The sequence below is a fragment of the Chionomys nivalis genome, chromosome 12, assembly GCF_950005125.1.
Source record: "Chionomys nivalis chromosome 12, mChiNiv1.1, whole genome shotgun sequence".
NCBI classification, from domain to species: domain Eukaryota; kingdom Metazoa; phylum Chordata; class Mammalia; order Rodentia; family Cricetidae; genus Chionomys; species Chionomys nivalis.
The window spans coordinates 53,737,226-53,754,065 of NC_080097.1; the positions used below are offsets into that span (position 1 = coordinate 53,737,226).

General features: G+C 40.8%; 2 protein-coding genes across 4 annotated transcripts in view; one reads left to right on the forward strand and one right to left on the reverse strand.

Annotated features, from left to right (window-relative positions):
* Setdb2 (SET domain bifurcated histone lysine methyltransferase 2) overlaps positions 1-5,384 on the forward strand; it is a 64,940-nt gene extending 59,556 nt beyond the window's left edge. Inside the window, 4 exon segments of the mRNA XM_057785654.1 lie at positions 570-633; positions 1,209-1,340; positions 2,986-3,057; positions 4,753-5,384. Of these exon segments, the coding sequence (XP_057641637.1) occupies positions 570-633; positions 1,209-1,340; positions 2,986-3,057; positions 4,753-4,937 (453 nt within the window). The 3' untranslated portion in view covers positions 4,938-5,384.
* Positions 5,385-7,195: 1,811 nt separating this feature from the next.
* The window catches only part of Rcbtb1 (RCC1 and BTB domain containing protein 1), a 42,778-nt gene continuing 33,133 nt past the window's right edge, over positions 7,196-16,840 (reverse strand). For all 3 annotated transcript variants that reach the window (XM_057786146.1, XM_057786147.1, XM_057786145.1), the window contains exon 13: positions 7,196-9,406. In XM_057786146.1, coding sequence (XP_057642129.1) covers positions 9,266-9,406 — 141 coding nt within the window. In that variant the 3' untranslated portion in view covers positions 7,196-9,265. The remainder of the gene's footprint in view (positions 9,407-16,840) is intronic.

Genomic DNA, 16,840 nt, shown 5'->3' on the forward strand with positions numbered 1-16,840 from the left:
AAGCATACTGAGATTAGTAAGACGCTAAAAGCTTAAGAGATGACATTATTCCCTTGGCTTCTATCAACCATCTCTTGGCACCATTTTAGAGAAAATATCCGACCTTACAGGATACTTAGCTCTAAACAGGCTGAGATAACAGACAAGCATTCGTTCAAAACCAAGTGTTTTCCAGCTATGTGTCCACACTTGGAGCTACAAGGCCTAATTTCTAACTTTCAATTTCTAGATTAGTAAATTTAAAATGTAAAAGAATTTGGAGAGATTTGAAACAGTATTTCTATCAGTTCATATAAACTAAGTTAGTACAAGATAGCAATCCTTCCTTCTTATTGTTCATTCAGGCGTTGTTTTCCTGGCCCCAGACAGCATATCCCATAGGTTTTATCTATTTGAGAATGCCATTTGGATCCTGGAGTTTGCCAAGACTAAACAAAACAAACAAAAACTTTGCCTAATACAGATCTTTTGTTACATTTAATTAATACAATTAATTATATAGCAAAACATTTTTCTGTGGTATTCAAGGGCAACATGAAAAGTCAGCATAATCTGGTTTTCTCTTCTAGCCAACAAACATGAAGTTTAGTAGATCCAAGAAACGCATGACAGAAGAAGCCTCCGACCACAAAGGTTTGTTTTCAGTGACAGTTGTACCAACATGGTGGCCTCCAAATACTTATAAAAATGTTGGCTCATCTATTCTGATGCTGGTGTTAGGCTTTGGTCTTTATTCTTCTGGACTCTGGTACCTGGCAAGTCTTTGTTTTTATCACTACTAAGCACTCTACTAGAGCCCTGCACATGAAATTATTTGAGTGGGAACGGCCTACTTCTTCTCAGTCTGAGACACAATTAAAAAGGAAGGCAGGTTTGCCTGAGGTCAGAATTCAGTGGTGTGCTACCACTCAGGTGACAGGTGGCCTCTGATCTCTGAGAAGGGGACGTCCTTACAACATAGCATCTGTCACAAAAATGAGGGCTGTTACCTCAAGCACTTGAAGCTAAATTTTACAAAATCACATGTATTCAAATATTACTATAAGTAGAGAAAAATTTTCATTTTTTTTGTACCATTTACTATTTGAACTACGAAAAATCAGACAATTTACTCACCCATCAACTGGTAAAGTATAGAGTAATCACCATATAGCACGAACAGCTGCCCTAAGACCATTTCCTGCTAACGATGTGTTCTTTGTTCTTAGATGCAACTGTCAAAGTTCCTTTTCTTAAGAAATGCAAGGAAGCGGGACTTCTTAATGAATTATTTGAAGGGATACTAGAAAAACTTGATTCAATTCAAGAAAAGCTCCTGAATGAGACCGCTTCAGAATCAGGTACTGAATTGGCTAAATGTAAATGAATGTTAGAAAACAAAACATTTTCTTTCCAAGCTTTTCCCTTCCCGTCTTTACCCCATTCTTTAAGAACACTCATTGTGGGCTGGAGAGATTACTCAGTGAAGAACACTTGCTATTCTTGCAGCAAGCCCAAGATCCAGTTCCTAGCGTCTACATGGTGGCTCACAACCGTAACTCCAGTTCGGGGGAAACCTAACACCCTCTTTTATCCTGCACGGTCACTGCATGCACATGGTACACATTTGTACATGCAGGCAAAAACACTCATACGCATAAAAACTACATCTAAAACAATCAAGTTATTGCCAGATCTACTGTCCACAATAAATCAACAAGTCATGAAAAGTCAGATTCTTTAGTTAGCAGCAAACTGCATGGAAGCCTGGAAGGCTGTTCCTCAGAAGCACCCAGAGCTGAATGGGTAGAGGTACAGTCATTGCAGCTGTGTTGTGTTCGTTTGGCTGGTTGTGTTGTCGCTGCTATAGTTGATGTTTTAAAGTATACTTTTTAAAATATGTTTTAATTATGTTTATATGTGGGGGGGTATGGACATGGGGGTGCAAGTGCCCATAGAGTTCAAAACTGTCTGATACTCTGAAGCCAGAGTTGTAGACAGTTGTAATCCACCCAAACATGGGTGCTGGGAAGCAGCCTCCAATTTTGATGTGCCTCAAATTCTATTCCTTAATAAATCAAGGGTTTAAAAAAATTATTACAGGGACTGGAAAGACAGCTCTGTGAAGAACACATACTATTCTTGCAGAGGACCTGGGTTCAGTCCCCAGCACCATGTCTGTCAGCCCAAAACTGCCTATACCTCAAGCTCCTGGGAATCTGACACGCTTATAGACCCCGAGGATACCTACACCCATGTATGTGTATGCGCGTGCACACACACACAAAATAAAGAAATCTTTTTTAAAAAATCGTATTGTGCACCTGGCACAGTACACACGTGGAGGTTAGAGGACAAGCTGTCGAAGCCGATTCTAATTCCACCATGTGGGTTCTGGAGACTGAACTTAAGTCACCAGGTGGTAGCAAGCACCCCTACCTGCTGAGCGTCGTGGCCGATCATGGATGGAATAGCTCTTTAGATCAACTCTGTAAAAGAAGTTTCTTTCTTAATGAGTTCCTAGGGAATCAAAAGGTCCACTTACAGTGTGCAGGTATATAGTTACCGTGACCTCTTATAACCTACAGAATGAGCTAAAAGCTTTAGAGTTCCTTGTTAGGGGAATCTGGATATTTCATACTGTGACAATGTAAAATCTGGACTTACTTAAAAACAATTTATGATAAAACCAAAAGATAAACTACAGCTAAACATTTCCAAGAGCTCAATAACGCTTACATAATGCTTACATTCTGAAGGCCAAGAACTCTCAAATTTGTGGGTGCCTCATAATCAGCTGGGGGTTCCCTGAAACATGGGCATTTTCCCCCAGAAGTTTCGGCTTCACTGAGATGCTGAGCTGATGCTTCTCATGGGTTCCCTGACGGCTCTGCACTGTGCTGCACTCCTCGGCTGTTTACTCTTCCATATGGGGCTATGTTCTGGTTTCTCCCTGTGTGATTTAGTCACACTAAAATTAACACAGGAAGTTGTTTCTCCCTCTAGACTATGAAGACATTGAAACTTTACTATTTGACTGTGGAGTGTTTGAAGACACATTAATAAAATTCCAAAAAGGTAGGTGATTCATAAAATGATGGACAGTGTTGGTTGAGAGACATTTATGATTCAGATTAAAATGACAGGTGACCAAACAATAAACATGACTTCTAAGACAGTTTTTATCTAATGAAAAGAGCCCATTACAAAGACAGCATGACACACAGAGAAGAAATACATGCAAAAAACCGTAGTTACACACACACACACACACACACACACACAGACTTAGATGATAGAAAGACCACACCCTAGAAACAGCGGTGATTTGTAGGATTACATACAGTTGTTTTCTAGGGAGATATGCACATGCTTCTGTAACCAGAAAAACTGACTATAAGGCAGGAACACAACATGTTTTTGACTCTAAAATTGCAGAGTATTTTAAGCCATGTTTAGACAGGCACAGAGACCTCCTGCAGCCTCTCTGCCCCCGGGAGCAAGACAGAGGCAACAGTGACCCACCCTGCAGTGTGCCTCCCTTGCACTTAAAGAAATGTCATTTCTTTTCCTAAGGTTTACCTTCAGAGCTCATCTCCTGAAGCAGCGAGTACTGGAATCCTAAAATTCATCAGGGGAAAACAAAGCAAGAATAGCCAAGAAAAGTGTTTTGTTTTTGTGTTTTCTTGTATGTAGTTAGTTAGCTTGGTGTTGTGGTCCACACCTGTAATTCCAGCAGTTGAAAGGGCGAGGCAGGAAGACTGCCAGCCTAGGCTACACAGTGAAACTGTGTCTGAAAAACCTAAGAAGCATACATTTATTATACCCCCCCCTTCAGTACTAAATACCTCTGTGTGCTGCACCTATGGACTGGGTGAGGGCCAGATTCCCACAGGATTGGTAGGAATAGCTCGTCTCGTTACTGCATAGCACACTGCCCTAGACTGGTCTTTTCTACAGGTGCGCCTATCAGTACATAAGACAGCAGGTTTTCCTGCCCAAGTCACCTCGATATGCAGCCTCCCTCGTTTTGCTTTTCTGTTACTCATTCCTATTCGAGTTCTGAAATATTCATTTTTAGTCAACAGAAAAATTACTTTAAAAGTTGCTTGAGCATGTTTGTTAATAAGAATAGTTCAAAAAAGTCTTCAACGAGCCGTGTTTCCTATGATACTGGCCTTGTCAATTGTAGTTAAGTTCTATGTCTGAAACATGTCATACAGCATTATAATGTAGTTTCCTCGAGATCCTAATCAGGACTGCACGAGAACCTGTGGGAAAGGCCAACACCTGACACAGGTCCTTCTGGTAACTGCGGGTGCGTGGTCCCTTTGGCAACAATGAATTTGAGGCTTCAGCTGTGAAGCTTTTAGAGCTATCTAAAATGACCCCGGGAGGTTTCCATAGGAAAGCTTTTTCCTCCCTAAACAGACCCACAGCTGTGACGTAACAATGTCCTTAGAGCCAGAGATGTGCTCACGAATGAGTTTCCTTGGCAGTTTAGCTACATCCTCTAGTCTGACGAATGATGCATGTAACCGTGTTCTACTATAAAGGAATGCACACTCACGTGATACATGCTGGGGTTCCATCCTGAGTCACAAAAGGAAGCAAAGACCTGGGAGGAGCCATTTCTGCTCACATCACGGTCTTTTCCTTTGAGGCACAACTACCTACCATGGAGTGTATATTTGAACTGACTCAGACTAGACACAGTACATTATTTCTAATCAAACTAGTGCGTAAACTAAAGCCACTTTTTTCCTTTCAAAGCAATAAAGAGTAAAGCTTGTGAACAAGAAGAAATGCAGAGGCAGCTGAAGCAGCAGCTGGAGGCACTTGGGAACTTAGAACAAACCTTGTGCTCATTTCAAGAAAATAGAGACCTGAACCACTCAAGTTCTACTTCAAGAGTCTCGCCATCTTCCCTGTTCGAATGCGAGGAGTCTAGTGACTGAAATGCAAGTAGGTTCAGAAGACAGGCTGTGACAGATGCATAGGTTTCCCTCCCCGTCACCCGCTACTGCTCATGGCTATTTTATACCTGACTGGGTGTTTCTTGTCACCTCTCATCATCTCACTTGTCCTCCTTTCTCCTTGTTAGTAAAAACTGTTCCTCAGGTCAACTGCATCAGCTGAGAACAGATCTTCCCATGTATTTGCCAAGGAACAAGGAAGTCTTATCTATTGGTTGATGCCTTCCCTACTCACCCCAGTCAACTGCAGCAATACCAGAGCCTTTGCACAGCCTGCTGTGAAATCTCAGAACTTTTCCTTGCCTCTGCTGGCCCTCCAGATCTCACAGTAGTCTCCTCTCAGTAACTCCATTACAATAGAGCAGAAACTCATTCCCATGATTTGCTTACTGTTAACCTGGGTTCCTGCTCACTATATTTCCAAGACTTAGCGCACTCAATAAATGTTTGTAAAATACACTGTACAGAGTGGTTTATTTAATACAGTTCACAGCAGCCTCAGCTGTAACAATGTAGAATGCACTGCTGTTTTAATGATTTTATGGGTCTTCAGTCTTTTTAGAAGTGTCTTTTTGGTCACAGTTATTATTACAAGGGCATGTGTTGTCTTCAAGACAAGCACCAACATTTGAAACTTGGCTCTCTGAATAAGAGCATCATTAGGAATATGGAATGGTAAAAATGAAGACTTTTCCCCTCCTAACAATAAGCAATTCAGATCTGTATGCCCACATCACTCTTGGCCCTCGACTCCTTCTCATTCACATTTCTCATTTCCTACCATGATCCTCTCAGGTCCACATTAATGCTACCAACAAACCAGTACGGGACTGAGCCGTGTCTCCAGCATGGTGTCGAGTCTGGAATCATTCCTGGTGCAATACTGTGGTTTCCAATGTCACTTCATGAAGGGTGAACTGGAATGACTGCAATATGACCACCCGTCAGAATGAGCTGGGACATTTTTATATTAATGTTTCCCCTTCTGCCTTACAATTCAACTAATTTGTCAATCACAGTAAATTGTATGGCACAAGGAAGCACCACTTGTTTGGGTTCATATTGTTTGCACATATTGGGCAAACTGATCAAATAAGCCTGCTTTGTTACTACTGGAAAATGAGCCAAATAATCCCAGCCATTATTTCTCTATAAGAAAATGTACGGAAACCAGGGTACAGAAGATGGCACTGTGGGAAGAACATTAGGGACTGCACACACATTCCCTTATTCAATGATGAACTTTGTAAACCTAGGGGAAGGCACATAAACATCCTGTTTTATAGATGAGCTAAAAACAACCCCATTCTACACAAACCAACTTCTGAACAATTGTTGGTTGGGTCAACTCCATTTGGTTCCATTATTTAAAAAAAAAAAAAATGGTGAGATGGCTCAGCACTTGCCTTCAAGCTTGATGACCTGAGTTTAATTCCAGGAACCTACACAGCAAAACTGACTTCCATAAGATGCCCTCTGACCTCCACAAGAGTGCCATGACATGCATGCTCCCTGTGTACAAAATTAACTTTAAAAAACTTTACAAATATCCTATTATATCATTGATTGTTAACCCAATCTCCACTTTGCCCTAATAACTACCATGTATCACAGGGACAGTGGTTACTACTTTTCATCTTTAAGTACTTCCAATTCAAGTGCATTTCCCACTCTGATAATTCAACTATACTCTTTTAACAGAAATAAAATCTTTGGCTTGGGGGTAGTCGACACATTCACAGTGGTATCTTATTTTTATTCTAATATGGTTTTCTAAAATTGTGATATATGTAACAAAATTTACCATTTCAACCCTTTTAAGATTATCAACTTCTTAAAAAAAAGATTATCAACTTCTTTGTCTATGAAACTTTGCTAACTGTAAAAATAATCTGTGCTTAATTCATACAGCTGTGTGAGACTCAAATCATGTACGTGAGAAAAAATATAGTTCAGTAACATCAAATATAGTCAAAAATTATCATTCATCCAAAAACATCTTCCTCTTGCAGAACGGAAAGTGCCCATGTAAGAGCTTCCTCTCCCAGCCTGACAACCACTCTCTTTCCACCTCTAGGAACACATAATTGTCTTTTTGTGACTTGACTTTTTTTCTTTTTCACTTACGTCCACAAATTAATCCATGTTGTACCAAAATAACAAGTTCCTCCCTTTTCCAGGATTTATATACTGCTATACTTTAAAGGAGAAAACAACCACAACTGTACACGGCCTGCCTTAAGAGATTGTTTAATATGTCATTCAAGAAATTACACAAATGCATCCTAAATACTTGAGTATCAAACATTGTTCCAGTAAGTTCAAGGATAGTTTAGACTATTTTAAGAAACTGTGACTTCTCTGGCTTCCATTATTGCATCAGAAGAGAACATTAGTTTCAAGAATAATTTTTGTTTTCTATGATTAGAAACAAAACCAAATAGAAAAATAAAAAGATTGCATTAAAAAAATCCTCCAACCCTTCTGAAGGGACTTGCTCTTTCACCGCCATACACTCAAGCCCCCAGTGAGCTGAGAAGTGTGTCTACAGCTGTCAGAACTCAGTAGGTTCTTGCCAGGTGAATTATCTATGGATATGGATTTACAGCTGTAGTTTGTGCTTTTCTATGGAGAGGTTTTTCAAGTAAGAACAATGGTAAACATTAACATTACCACCTTGGGACTCCAAGACTAGAGAACTGTGGTTATTCAGATGGCCTATTCCAGCAAATTGTATCAATGTGACTCGTCGTCCCAGGAAGGAAACTGTCACTGAAGAGCCAATTCTGACTTACCAATACACCAGGCAACAGTCACGTGTGACACGATCAAGAAAAGGGGACGTTGGGTTCTGGGTTGGCATGTGTATGGCCTGTCAACAACTCCTGCTTTTGGTGCCTCCCTCAGCACTCCACCCCCAGCACTCCACCCCCCAGCACTCCACCCGACACATCCGTCTTAAAGCACTGCTGCACAGCGCCCGCAGCATTCCCTCCCCGTTAATGTGGCTCTGGACGCAGCCTAAGGCCAGAAGGTCCTCTGTAAGCAGGAAACCGAACACACTAAGGGAACACACACACACATATAAAGGAGTTCATGGAGCAGAGAGCAAACAGACAATGGCTCATTCTGAAAGCAAGCTCAATGGGCAAAGCTGGGACAACAACATTCTACACTCCAGTAACATTCATAGCCAGATTGAAAGACAAAGTCTTTTTAAATGGTCTTTTTAGGAAAACTATGACTTTGGGAACCCTATTTCAAGGCTAAAATAAGCCAAAAAGTATTTCAAACACAAGTAAAGCAAGAAAAACACAAAACTGGAAGGTGAAGTTTCAAATAAGTTTGTGATGGAATGTGGCCCAGTCTCCCCAGCACAAAGTGACCATTCTGAGTCCTGTAAGAAAGGTGGTTTTAACAGTCATGTCAAGTCGCAAAAGATCAGATACAGAGAATGTGTGTGTTTACAGGGTGAGGCTGAGGGGTAGTGTGTACTGCACTCTCAAATGCAACCTAATGAAACACTGCTGAGAGTGAGTGTGTCAGGCTAAGTCCAGAATTAGGAGTTCTAAACCATTCGCCTTTACCAAACAAAGCTTCTTTTATCGTGTCTCACAAGTAGTTCTAGCTATTACTCTTCTGGTACCTAATCTTTTAATTTTTATTACACTTTTTTATAGTGTGCATGTGTGTAGTCAAGGTGCATGTATAGCGATCAGAGGACAACTTTTAAAGTTTGCTCTCTCTGGCATGAGGGTCCTGGGGACTTAAGTCATCAGGCTTAGTCATAACAGTCTTTACCTGCTGAGCCATCTTTCCAGCCTGAGGTGCCCACATCTTAAGAGAATCTCGACAAACCTCAACATTTCTTGACTGTTTACGTGGGTCTGATGCATATTCGACAGTATTTCTTGAGAGCCTCCCACAGTCTGGTGCCCCACAGGAAGGTGGTGACAGCGAGCAGCACTCAGGAGCAATGGCAGGGCTTGTCCTCCACATGCAGTGTGAATAGGCTTGCCGCCAAAGGTCCAGGAACATCTCACCAGCTTCCTTAATCCCAGTTCAAAAGATCCTCTCATCAAAATTAAAAAATCAAAAGCAACTAAGCTTTCATCCTTTCAGAGCGTTCAGCCAAATGTAAGGAAATCCCATTTCAAGTACACATATCCAGAAAGAAGAGCTGTGAAAACAAGCTCATGAAAAGCATCCTTCATATACTCCTACTGTCTCTGCTGTGACAAAAGCGACCTGGCGGGTTTTACCTGCAGTCTCACATCACCCACGCACACCCAGCCCCGCAGCCTCGGGTTTCAGTTCTTAAAGGCTCCACATTTACTGGCTTTAGCAATGAACTCCTTTAGCAGGGGGCCATCCATTTGCCAAAATGCCGCAGTCTGTGTAACGTCTGTCAAATGATTGATGCAAAACTTAAAGCAGAATTCTTCTAAATCCTGGACATACACAACAAAAATAAGAACAGGAAGAGGCCTTTGTTTATTAACCGTGAACTGTTTCTCTGAAAATCCCCCATCCCAATTCCCTCACCCATCCCAGAAGAGATACTTGAGACCAGACAGCTCCCACGAGGCAAGCAAGAGGACTGCTTCTCGTCAGAAAACCACCTGCCATCCGCTCACCAGAGTGAAAGCTTGGTTTCCATAACCCAAGTGTGACACACACGCAAAATCATTGGCAGCCTTCCATGCCTGTCACCTGGCACAAGGATCTCAGGACACTGTACAAAGCCCAATGCCACTTTAGTCCATACATGTTTTGTTACATTTAAGAAAACAGAAACAAATTAAAATATGGGCTAGTTTAAAGAACAGAAGGCTTTAGGAAATAGATGAAAATTTAAGGTCTACCTAAAATTATATTTAAAAAGAAAATCTCCAAAACTTTATCTTCATAATCTAATAAAAATGAATTTATCTTTATAGCCCCCACTAATATCTTTATAGCCCCCACTAATGTGTCTTCCAGCATGCTATTAATAAGCTCCCAGTCAAGCCCAGACAAGTGTATTTACACAGACTAGAGTTCTCAGGCAGATGAATCAAGTCACCAATAGCCAACATTAATCAGTAAAGCATCATATAGATATGATGTCACACTCACTCATCCCCGAAAGCCCCCAGTAAGCAGGAAGTCCAAACACACTCATTATAGAAATTGTTACTGATATAAAGAGTACTTCAATGTATTAAAGCAAACAGCACTAAAAAGAAGTTTTTTTGTATCAAAATGGCTCGATTTTTCTTTTTGTATTGGGCCAGCTGGCCAGCTGTGAGGAACTCTCCATTTAAACTGAAGGGTCGTGACTTCCTGCTTCTAGTTGCCCTGAGGTGAGAATTCTAGACAGTGCAGAGAAGACCCCAGAGCTCCCCACTCTGCACTCAGGCGGACTCCTCCTTATCACAGGATTTTCTGTCCCAGACTGAAAACATCCTGCTACAAGAAAACTCACCCAGATGAATAACCACCAAGAAAGAAACCACAACTAATTTGTCTTAGCCAGCTGCTGACCAAGATTTACTTTCCAGACAACTCAAAGGGCATTTACAACATTAGCATATCTCTGGATCCAGGTTTTGTTTTTATTTTTTGTTTGTTTTTGTGTGGTTTATAAATAATTTTAAATACAAGGTCTCACTACGTAGACCAGGCTGACCCTGACAAAAACTCACAATTCTCCTGCCTCATCCTCTTCAAGTTGGGAGCTTATAGGTGGGTCCCACCACACCTGGCTAGATTTATTTTTCTTTCTTCCTTAGATTTTAATTTCTTTATTTGTGGTGGAGAGTAGCACAGGCAAGCCAAGGTAAGCAAGCGGAAGTCAGAGAATAATTTGCAGGAGTTGGTTCTCCTTTTCTACCACTTGTGTCCTGGGGATTGAACTTATGTTGTCAGGCTTGGCACCCTAACCCACTGAGCCATCTCATCAACCCTGGATACCTAAGTCAGTTTGCTTCTGATGTGACGAGGTCATCCTCACCTTCTCTTCAATGACCTGGACACTGAAAATGCAACTAGATAAAAGACCACAGCCTTTGCACAACTAGAAACCAACCATCAAGAACTGCTATGCTTCAAATATAAAACATTATTTTAAAAAGGGGGCCCTTTTTACCAGCAGATTAAAAAAGATGTTCACAACAAAATCAAAGTAGATGAAGAGGCATTAATCAGCAGATAGAAAAAAATTCATACATAATAAACTAAGGACTCTTAAGCTTCATGGACAGGGAAGAGGAGAGAATACAAAACTGAGAGGTCTTTGTACCAGGAACTAAGATGTATAAATCTGTGGAGAAATTACAAAGTGGCTTCAGGCAGGTTCAGCGCCACACTTACTGCAGTGGGCAGGGAGCAACACACCTGTAAATGACTACTTTGAAAAAAATATTGCGAAATAAAAAAAAGTACCTGGGGGGAGGTGCACAGGCACGGAACTCAGAGGACTTTAGGAGTTGGCTCTATCCTTCTACATGTGTGGTTCCAGCTGAGTTGGATCCCTGCTTGGGATGGTGGCAGGTACCTTTACTCACTAAGCCATCTTACAGGCTCTTGGTTCAAATCTTTTATGCTGAAATTATTCCAAGCATTACACAATTTGAAAACCAATTGCTTCTCCTTTCTACCAATTTCTTAAAATATTGGGCTGGAGCCCTAACATTCTGTTTAAGATGCTAAAACAGCAATTACCAGAATTCTTGCAGCCCAAGACTTCCACAGTTATAAGTCAAACTCTGCCCCTTCCTCGAAAGGCCCCTCAGCTGGCGTTTCCCTCGGTGTTTAAACACGTGTGACTCCTCCCAGTGTAGAACACGTCAAGTCTGACAGTGCACACCCCAAGACTTCCACATGGCCTTGCTTTTCTAGGTACAATCACTAAGCTTGCACTTCTTTTGTACATTAACTTCATGTTTCCTTCAAAGAGCAGATGGAGGAGTCAGTCACTGTAACTGAGCAGCAGGCAGCCTTCATCTCCTGAGCACCAGCCATGACCCAAAGGCAGCTGCTACCCCAAAGTTAGGCTTCTAAAATCAGTTTTCACCATTGATTACCAGTCTTAGTCACCTCCTGTCACCTAAGGTATTGATGTAGGTGGGTCTTATATCTATCTGTTGTTTCACTGGTTAATAAAGAAAACTGCTTGGTCTGATAGGTCAGAACACAGGTAGGCGGGGAAGACAGAACAGGATGCTGGGTAGAAGGCAGTGAGGCAGACGCCTGAGGCAGTCGCCATGACTCTCCTCTCCGAGACACCACCTCATGGTGCTACACAGATTACTAAATATGGGTTAAAGCAAGATGTGAGAATTAGCCAATAGAAGGCTGAAACTAATGGGCCAGGCAGTGTTTAAAAGAATACAGTTTCTGTGTAATTATTTTGGATAAAGCTAGCTGGGTGGCGGGAAGCAACCCACCGCACATTCTACATTTGGCACTCCAACATGATGGACTAAATCCACTTAAAAACCTGAGAGGGCTTTAAAAAAAAGGGAGAGAGAGTTTAACATAGCTTTTTGCTGTTTGCTAGGACATGCCATAGAGAGATTTCCTGTTTCAGCAATAGCGGCAGAAAAAAAAAACTGGTCATTTTAAAATGCGGCTTCCTGGGGCTGTGCCACCAGTGTGAACTCCGGCCTTAAAGTATTTCAATGGCTTTTATGGGACTGGATGTTTGTGTTCCTGCTTGGGATTGGAAAGAAAGTACTCTGAGACCATGCCTGCACTCCCCGCCTGGGCAGACGGCGGAATCAGACTTGGTCAGGCGGGAGAGCATGGTGGATTGCTGCCGCCATACAGAGAGATGTTTGCAGGCTGCACAGTGCTCTGCGTGTCAGATTTGGCTGTAATTTGGATGAAAAGAGGTTCTGTGCTGCACGCTCAGTCTCAGAATTAAACTGCTGAGTGTGGCTCCAATGTGGACTTGCTGTGTGCCTGAAACTGTGAGCAGCTCAGGGGCACCAAATGGATCTGAGGCAGGAGCGGCTGCTCCACACTGAACTGCGCTGATCTCAGGCAGGAACTGTTATAATTACCATAATAACAGCGCAGTTAAGGTTTAGACTGGGCAGGAAATAGGCGGTATCATATTACCTCTACATGGCACAACTTAAGTTTTTAAGAAGTGCTTAACATTTTATGAAATGCTCCTGGATAGTAAAAAATTACAGATTCATAACAGGACAGATTCAGACATAGAAGACCCATATATGGGTCATAATGTTGGATGAATGTATGTAAGCTTTGGAGAGAGAAGAAAAAGAATATAGAGAATAAAGTTAATGGTTTAAAAAAAAGGTAAAGTCTTTATAGAGACAGAATAAAGTAAAGTGATAGAGTAAAAATAAGCCACGTAAAAATGGAAAATTCACAGAGAGCCCGGACTCTGTGTATTATTGTGTTTTCTTTAAAATTTTTGACTGTGAAGGAGCTAAATACAAAGAGATATTTCATTGTAGGGGCTGCTAAGCTGATGAACCTGCATATATGTTCTAAAGGTATCTTGACTTCAGAATTTGGATCTAAGGACATCATGCTTTGGAAAAGAGTTTCTTCTTTTGTTTTCACAGAGGATGAGACCCTGTGGATTGCTTCTATCCCAATATGGTATGATAGACCACACCCTCCTGAAAGGTTGCTGTGAACACCCTCAAAAAATTACTTCACTCAACTGCCAACTGAGATAAACCTGGCAAACAGGTTACACCCTAAACGATCTGATTAACAGCGCCCCATTCATCTCGAAGCAGTTTGAAGAGAAAAAAAAACTGTGCCCATGTTCCCAAATATTGTTTATAAATTTTTTTTTTACATTTAAAGGGGAATATAATATAGATATGAATAATTTGCATTGGTATAAATTTTAAGGTCAATTTTGTTATAGGTGTATATATTTCTGATATTAAGGTATTGTAATTGTGTAGTTCATTTAAAAATGTAATATGTAATTAAGAAATATAGGTTGTTAATGGATAATCATCAATAACAGTCAAGCTTGTAGTGATGTTATATTTTCTAGATATGTAGAGATATATTTCAGTTAGATAGGCATTCTTCATATCTTTCAAAGACTACAGAATATGGCATTTAATGTTTTAATAATTTAGGGCTTTTCATGACAATGAGACACGGCTGCTCCTGCCAGCACCAATCTACTTCAAGAGGAAGATGGGCATCGAAGAGGCTCCTTATGGAGTCAGCTACAATTGACCTTGTAAATATTTATTATCATAAAAGAACCTCAAGCAAAAATAGGATATGCTTTGAAAATAAAAGGCATAATGGTCAACTCAATCCCTAAGTGTGACAGATAGGAATTTTATCCTCTGTTATACCTCAAAAGCCACAATATGTATCTGATGGAGGTGGGTCATCTTTCTATCTGTTGTTTCATTGGTTAAGTAATAAAGAAACTGCCTTGGCCCCTTTAATAGGACAGAAAATTAGGTAGGCGGAGTAAACAGAATGCTGGGAGAAAGAAACCGAGTAAGGAGTCGCCATGATGCTCCCTCTCCAGACAGACGCAGGTTAAGATCCTCCCTGGTAAGCCAGCTCATGGTGCTACACAGAATATTAGAAATGGGTTATATCAATATGTAAGAGCTAGCCAATAAGAGGTTGGAACTAATGGGCCAGGCAGTGATTAAAAGAATACAGTTTCCGTGTAATTATTTCGGGAGATAAGCTAAGCCATGTGGGCGGCCGGGTGCCGGGGACGCAGCCCCGCTGCTCTTATTACAACAGAGTGGCACCCAACGTGCTAATGAACTCCACGTAAAACCTGAGAGGGCTTAAAAAGGAGAGAGAGAGAATTTAAGAAAGCTTTTTGCTGTTTCTGGGTTACGTGCCGCAAAGAAATTGTCCTGACTCAGCAACAGGAAAAAACTGGCTGTTTTAAAATGCCGGCTTTCTGGGCTGTGCCGCCATCGCGATCTCTGTCTGGCTCCTGCTGGAGACAGAGCTTTTGAATGGAGCATTTGGAGTAAAGTGCTATGGCTTGCTTGATGGCAATGTGGTCTGCTTTGTGTCTGGAACTGTGAGTGGCTCAGGGACACCAAATGGCTCTGAGGCAGGAGCAGCTCAGCTCCACCATGGAGGAACTCTGCTGGTCTCAGGCAGGAACTACTATAATTACCATAATAACAGCGCAGTTAAGGTTTAGACTGAGCAGGACACAGGCGGTACCATATTACCTGTACATGGTGCAACTTAAGTTTTAAAGAAGTGCTTAACATTTTAAGAAATGCTCCTGGATAGTAAAAAAATTACAGATTCACAATAGAACTGATTCAGACACTGTTGGATGAATGTACGTAGGCTTGAGAGAGAGAAAAAAAATATATATAAAGAATAAAGTTAATGGTTTAAAAAAAGGGTAAAGTCTTTAAAGAGACAGAGTACAGATAATTATAGATTAAAAGAAATAAAGAAAAATAAGCCACGTAAAAATGGAAAATTCACAGAGAGTCTGGATTCTTTGTATTATTGTGTTTTCTTTAAAATTTTTGACTGTAAAGGAGCTAAGTGCAGAGAGACATTTCATTATATGGGCTGCCAAGCTAAACCAGAATGGATACAAGGGTATTATGATTTCAGAATATGGGTCTAAGGATATGATGCTTTGGAGAGGGTCTTCTTTTGTTTTCACAGAGGATGCAACCCTGTGGATTTCTTCTATCCCAATATGGTATGATAGACCACGCCCTCCTGAAAGGTTACTGTGAACCCCTTCAAAAAATTACTTCACACAACTGCCAACCGAGATGACCCTGACACACAGGTCACACCATGAAAGATCTGAATAACAGCGCCCCCATTCAGCAGGAAGCAGTTTGGAGAGAAAACTGCGCCCATGTTCCCATATATTGTTTATAAATGTTCTTTTTTACATTTAAAGGGGGATATGATATAGATATGAATAATTTGCATTGGTGTGGATTTGAAGGTCAATTTTGTTATATGTATATGCATATTTCTAATCTTGATTAAGGTATTGTGATTGTATAGTTCATTAAAAAATGTAATGTATATAGGTTGTTAATGGATAATCATCAATAATAGTCAAGCTTTTAGTCATGTTAGTTAGATTTTCTAGATGTGCATAGATATATTTCAGTTAGATAGGCATTCTTCATATCTTTCAAAGACTGCAGAATATGGCATTTAATGTTTTAATAACTTAGGGCTTTTCATGACAATGAGACACATCTGCTCCTGACAGCACCAATCTACTTCAAGAGGAAGATGGGCATCGAAGAGGCTCCTTATGGAGTTTGATAGACATTTGGGCAAGAAACTGCTCTTGCCTGGACTGATGCATAAACGACACAGAGAACCCGCAGAGAGAGGACTGCTGAACTTGCCTAAAGGTGAGATGTTGTTTAGGGGTTCCTGATTCATGAAAGAGTCTGCGAGACATTCTTCAGGACACAGCAGATAGTGACTGAACTGTCTTTGAAATTTCCTGTTTCATGGCAAAGTCTGCTGGATACTATGGGCCTGAAGGCCGAAGATGGATGCCCCAACAGTACAAGAGAACTTTGGGTGACTGTACAGGCAGCGAGATGTCTCTGTCATTTCTAGAGTTTTGGATCTCTTGTTTGCTTAGGTTATATTATATCCTTCTGGAGTCTTTGATGGAGTTGAAGAATGGATAGATAGTTATAGTTTTCCTTAGTTATGATAAAAGATAAAATAGATATAAATATTATAACTGTAATTCTTGCTTGATAACTATTTTGTTATATGTAATCTTACTATGTTAAAGTGAAAGCCATTTTTGTTTAAACAGAAAAAGGGGAAATGATGGAGGTGGGTCATCTTTCTATCTGTTGTTTCATTGGTTAAGTAATAAAGAAACTGCCTTGGCCCCT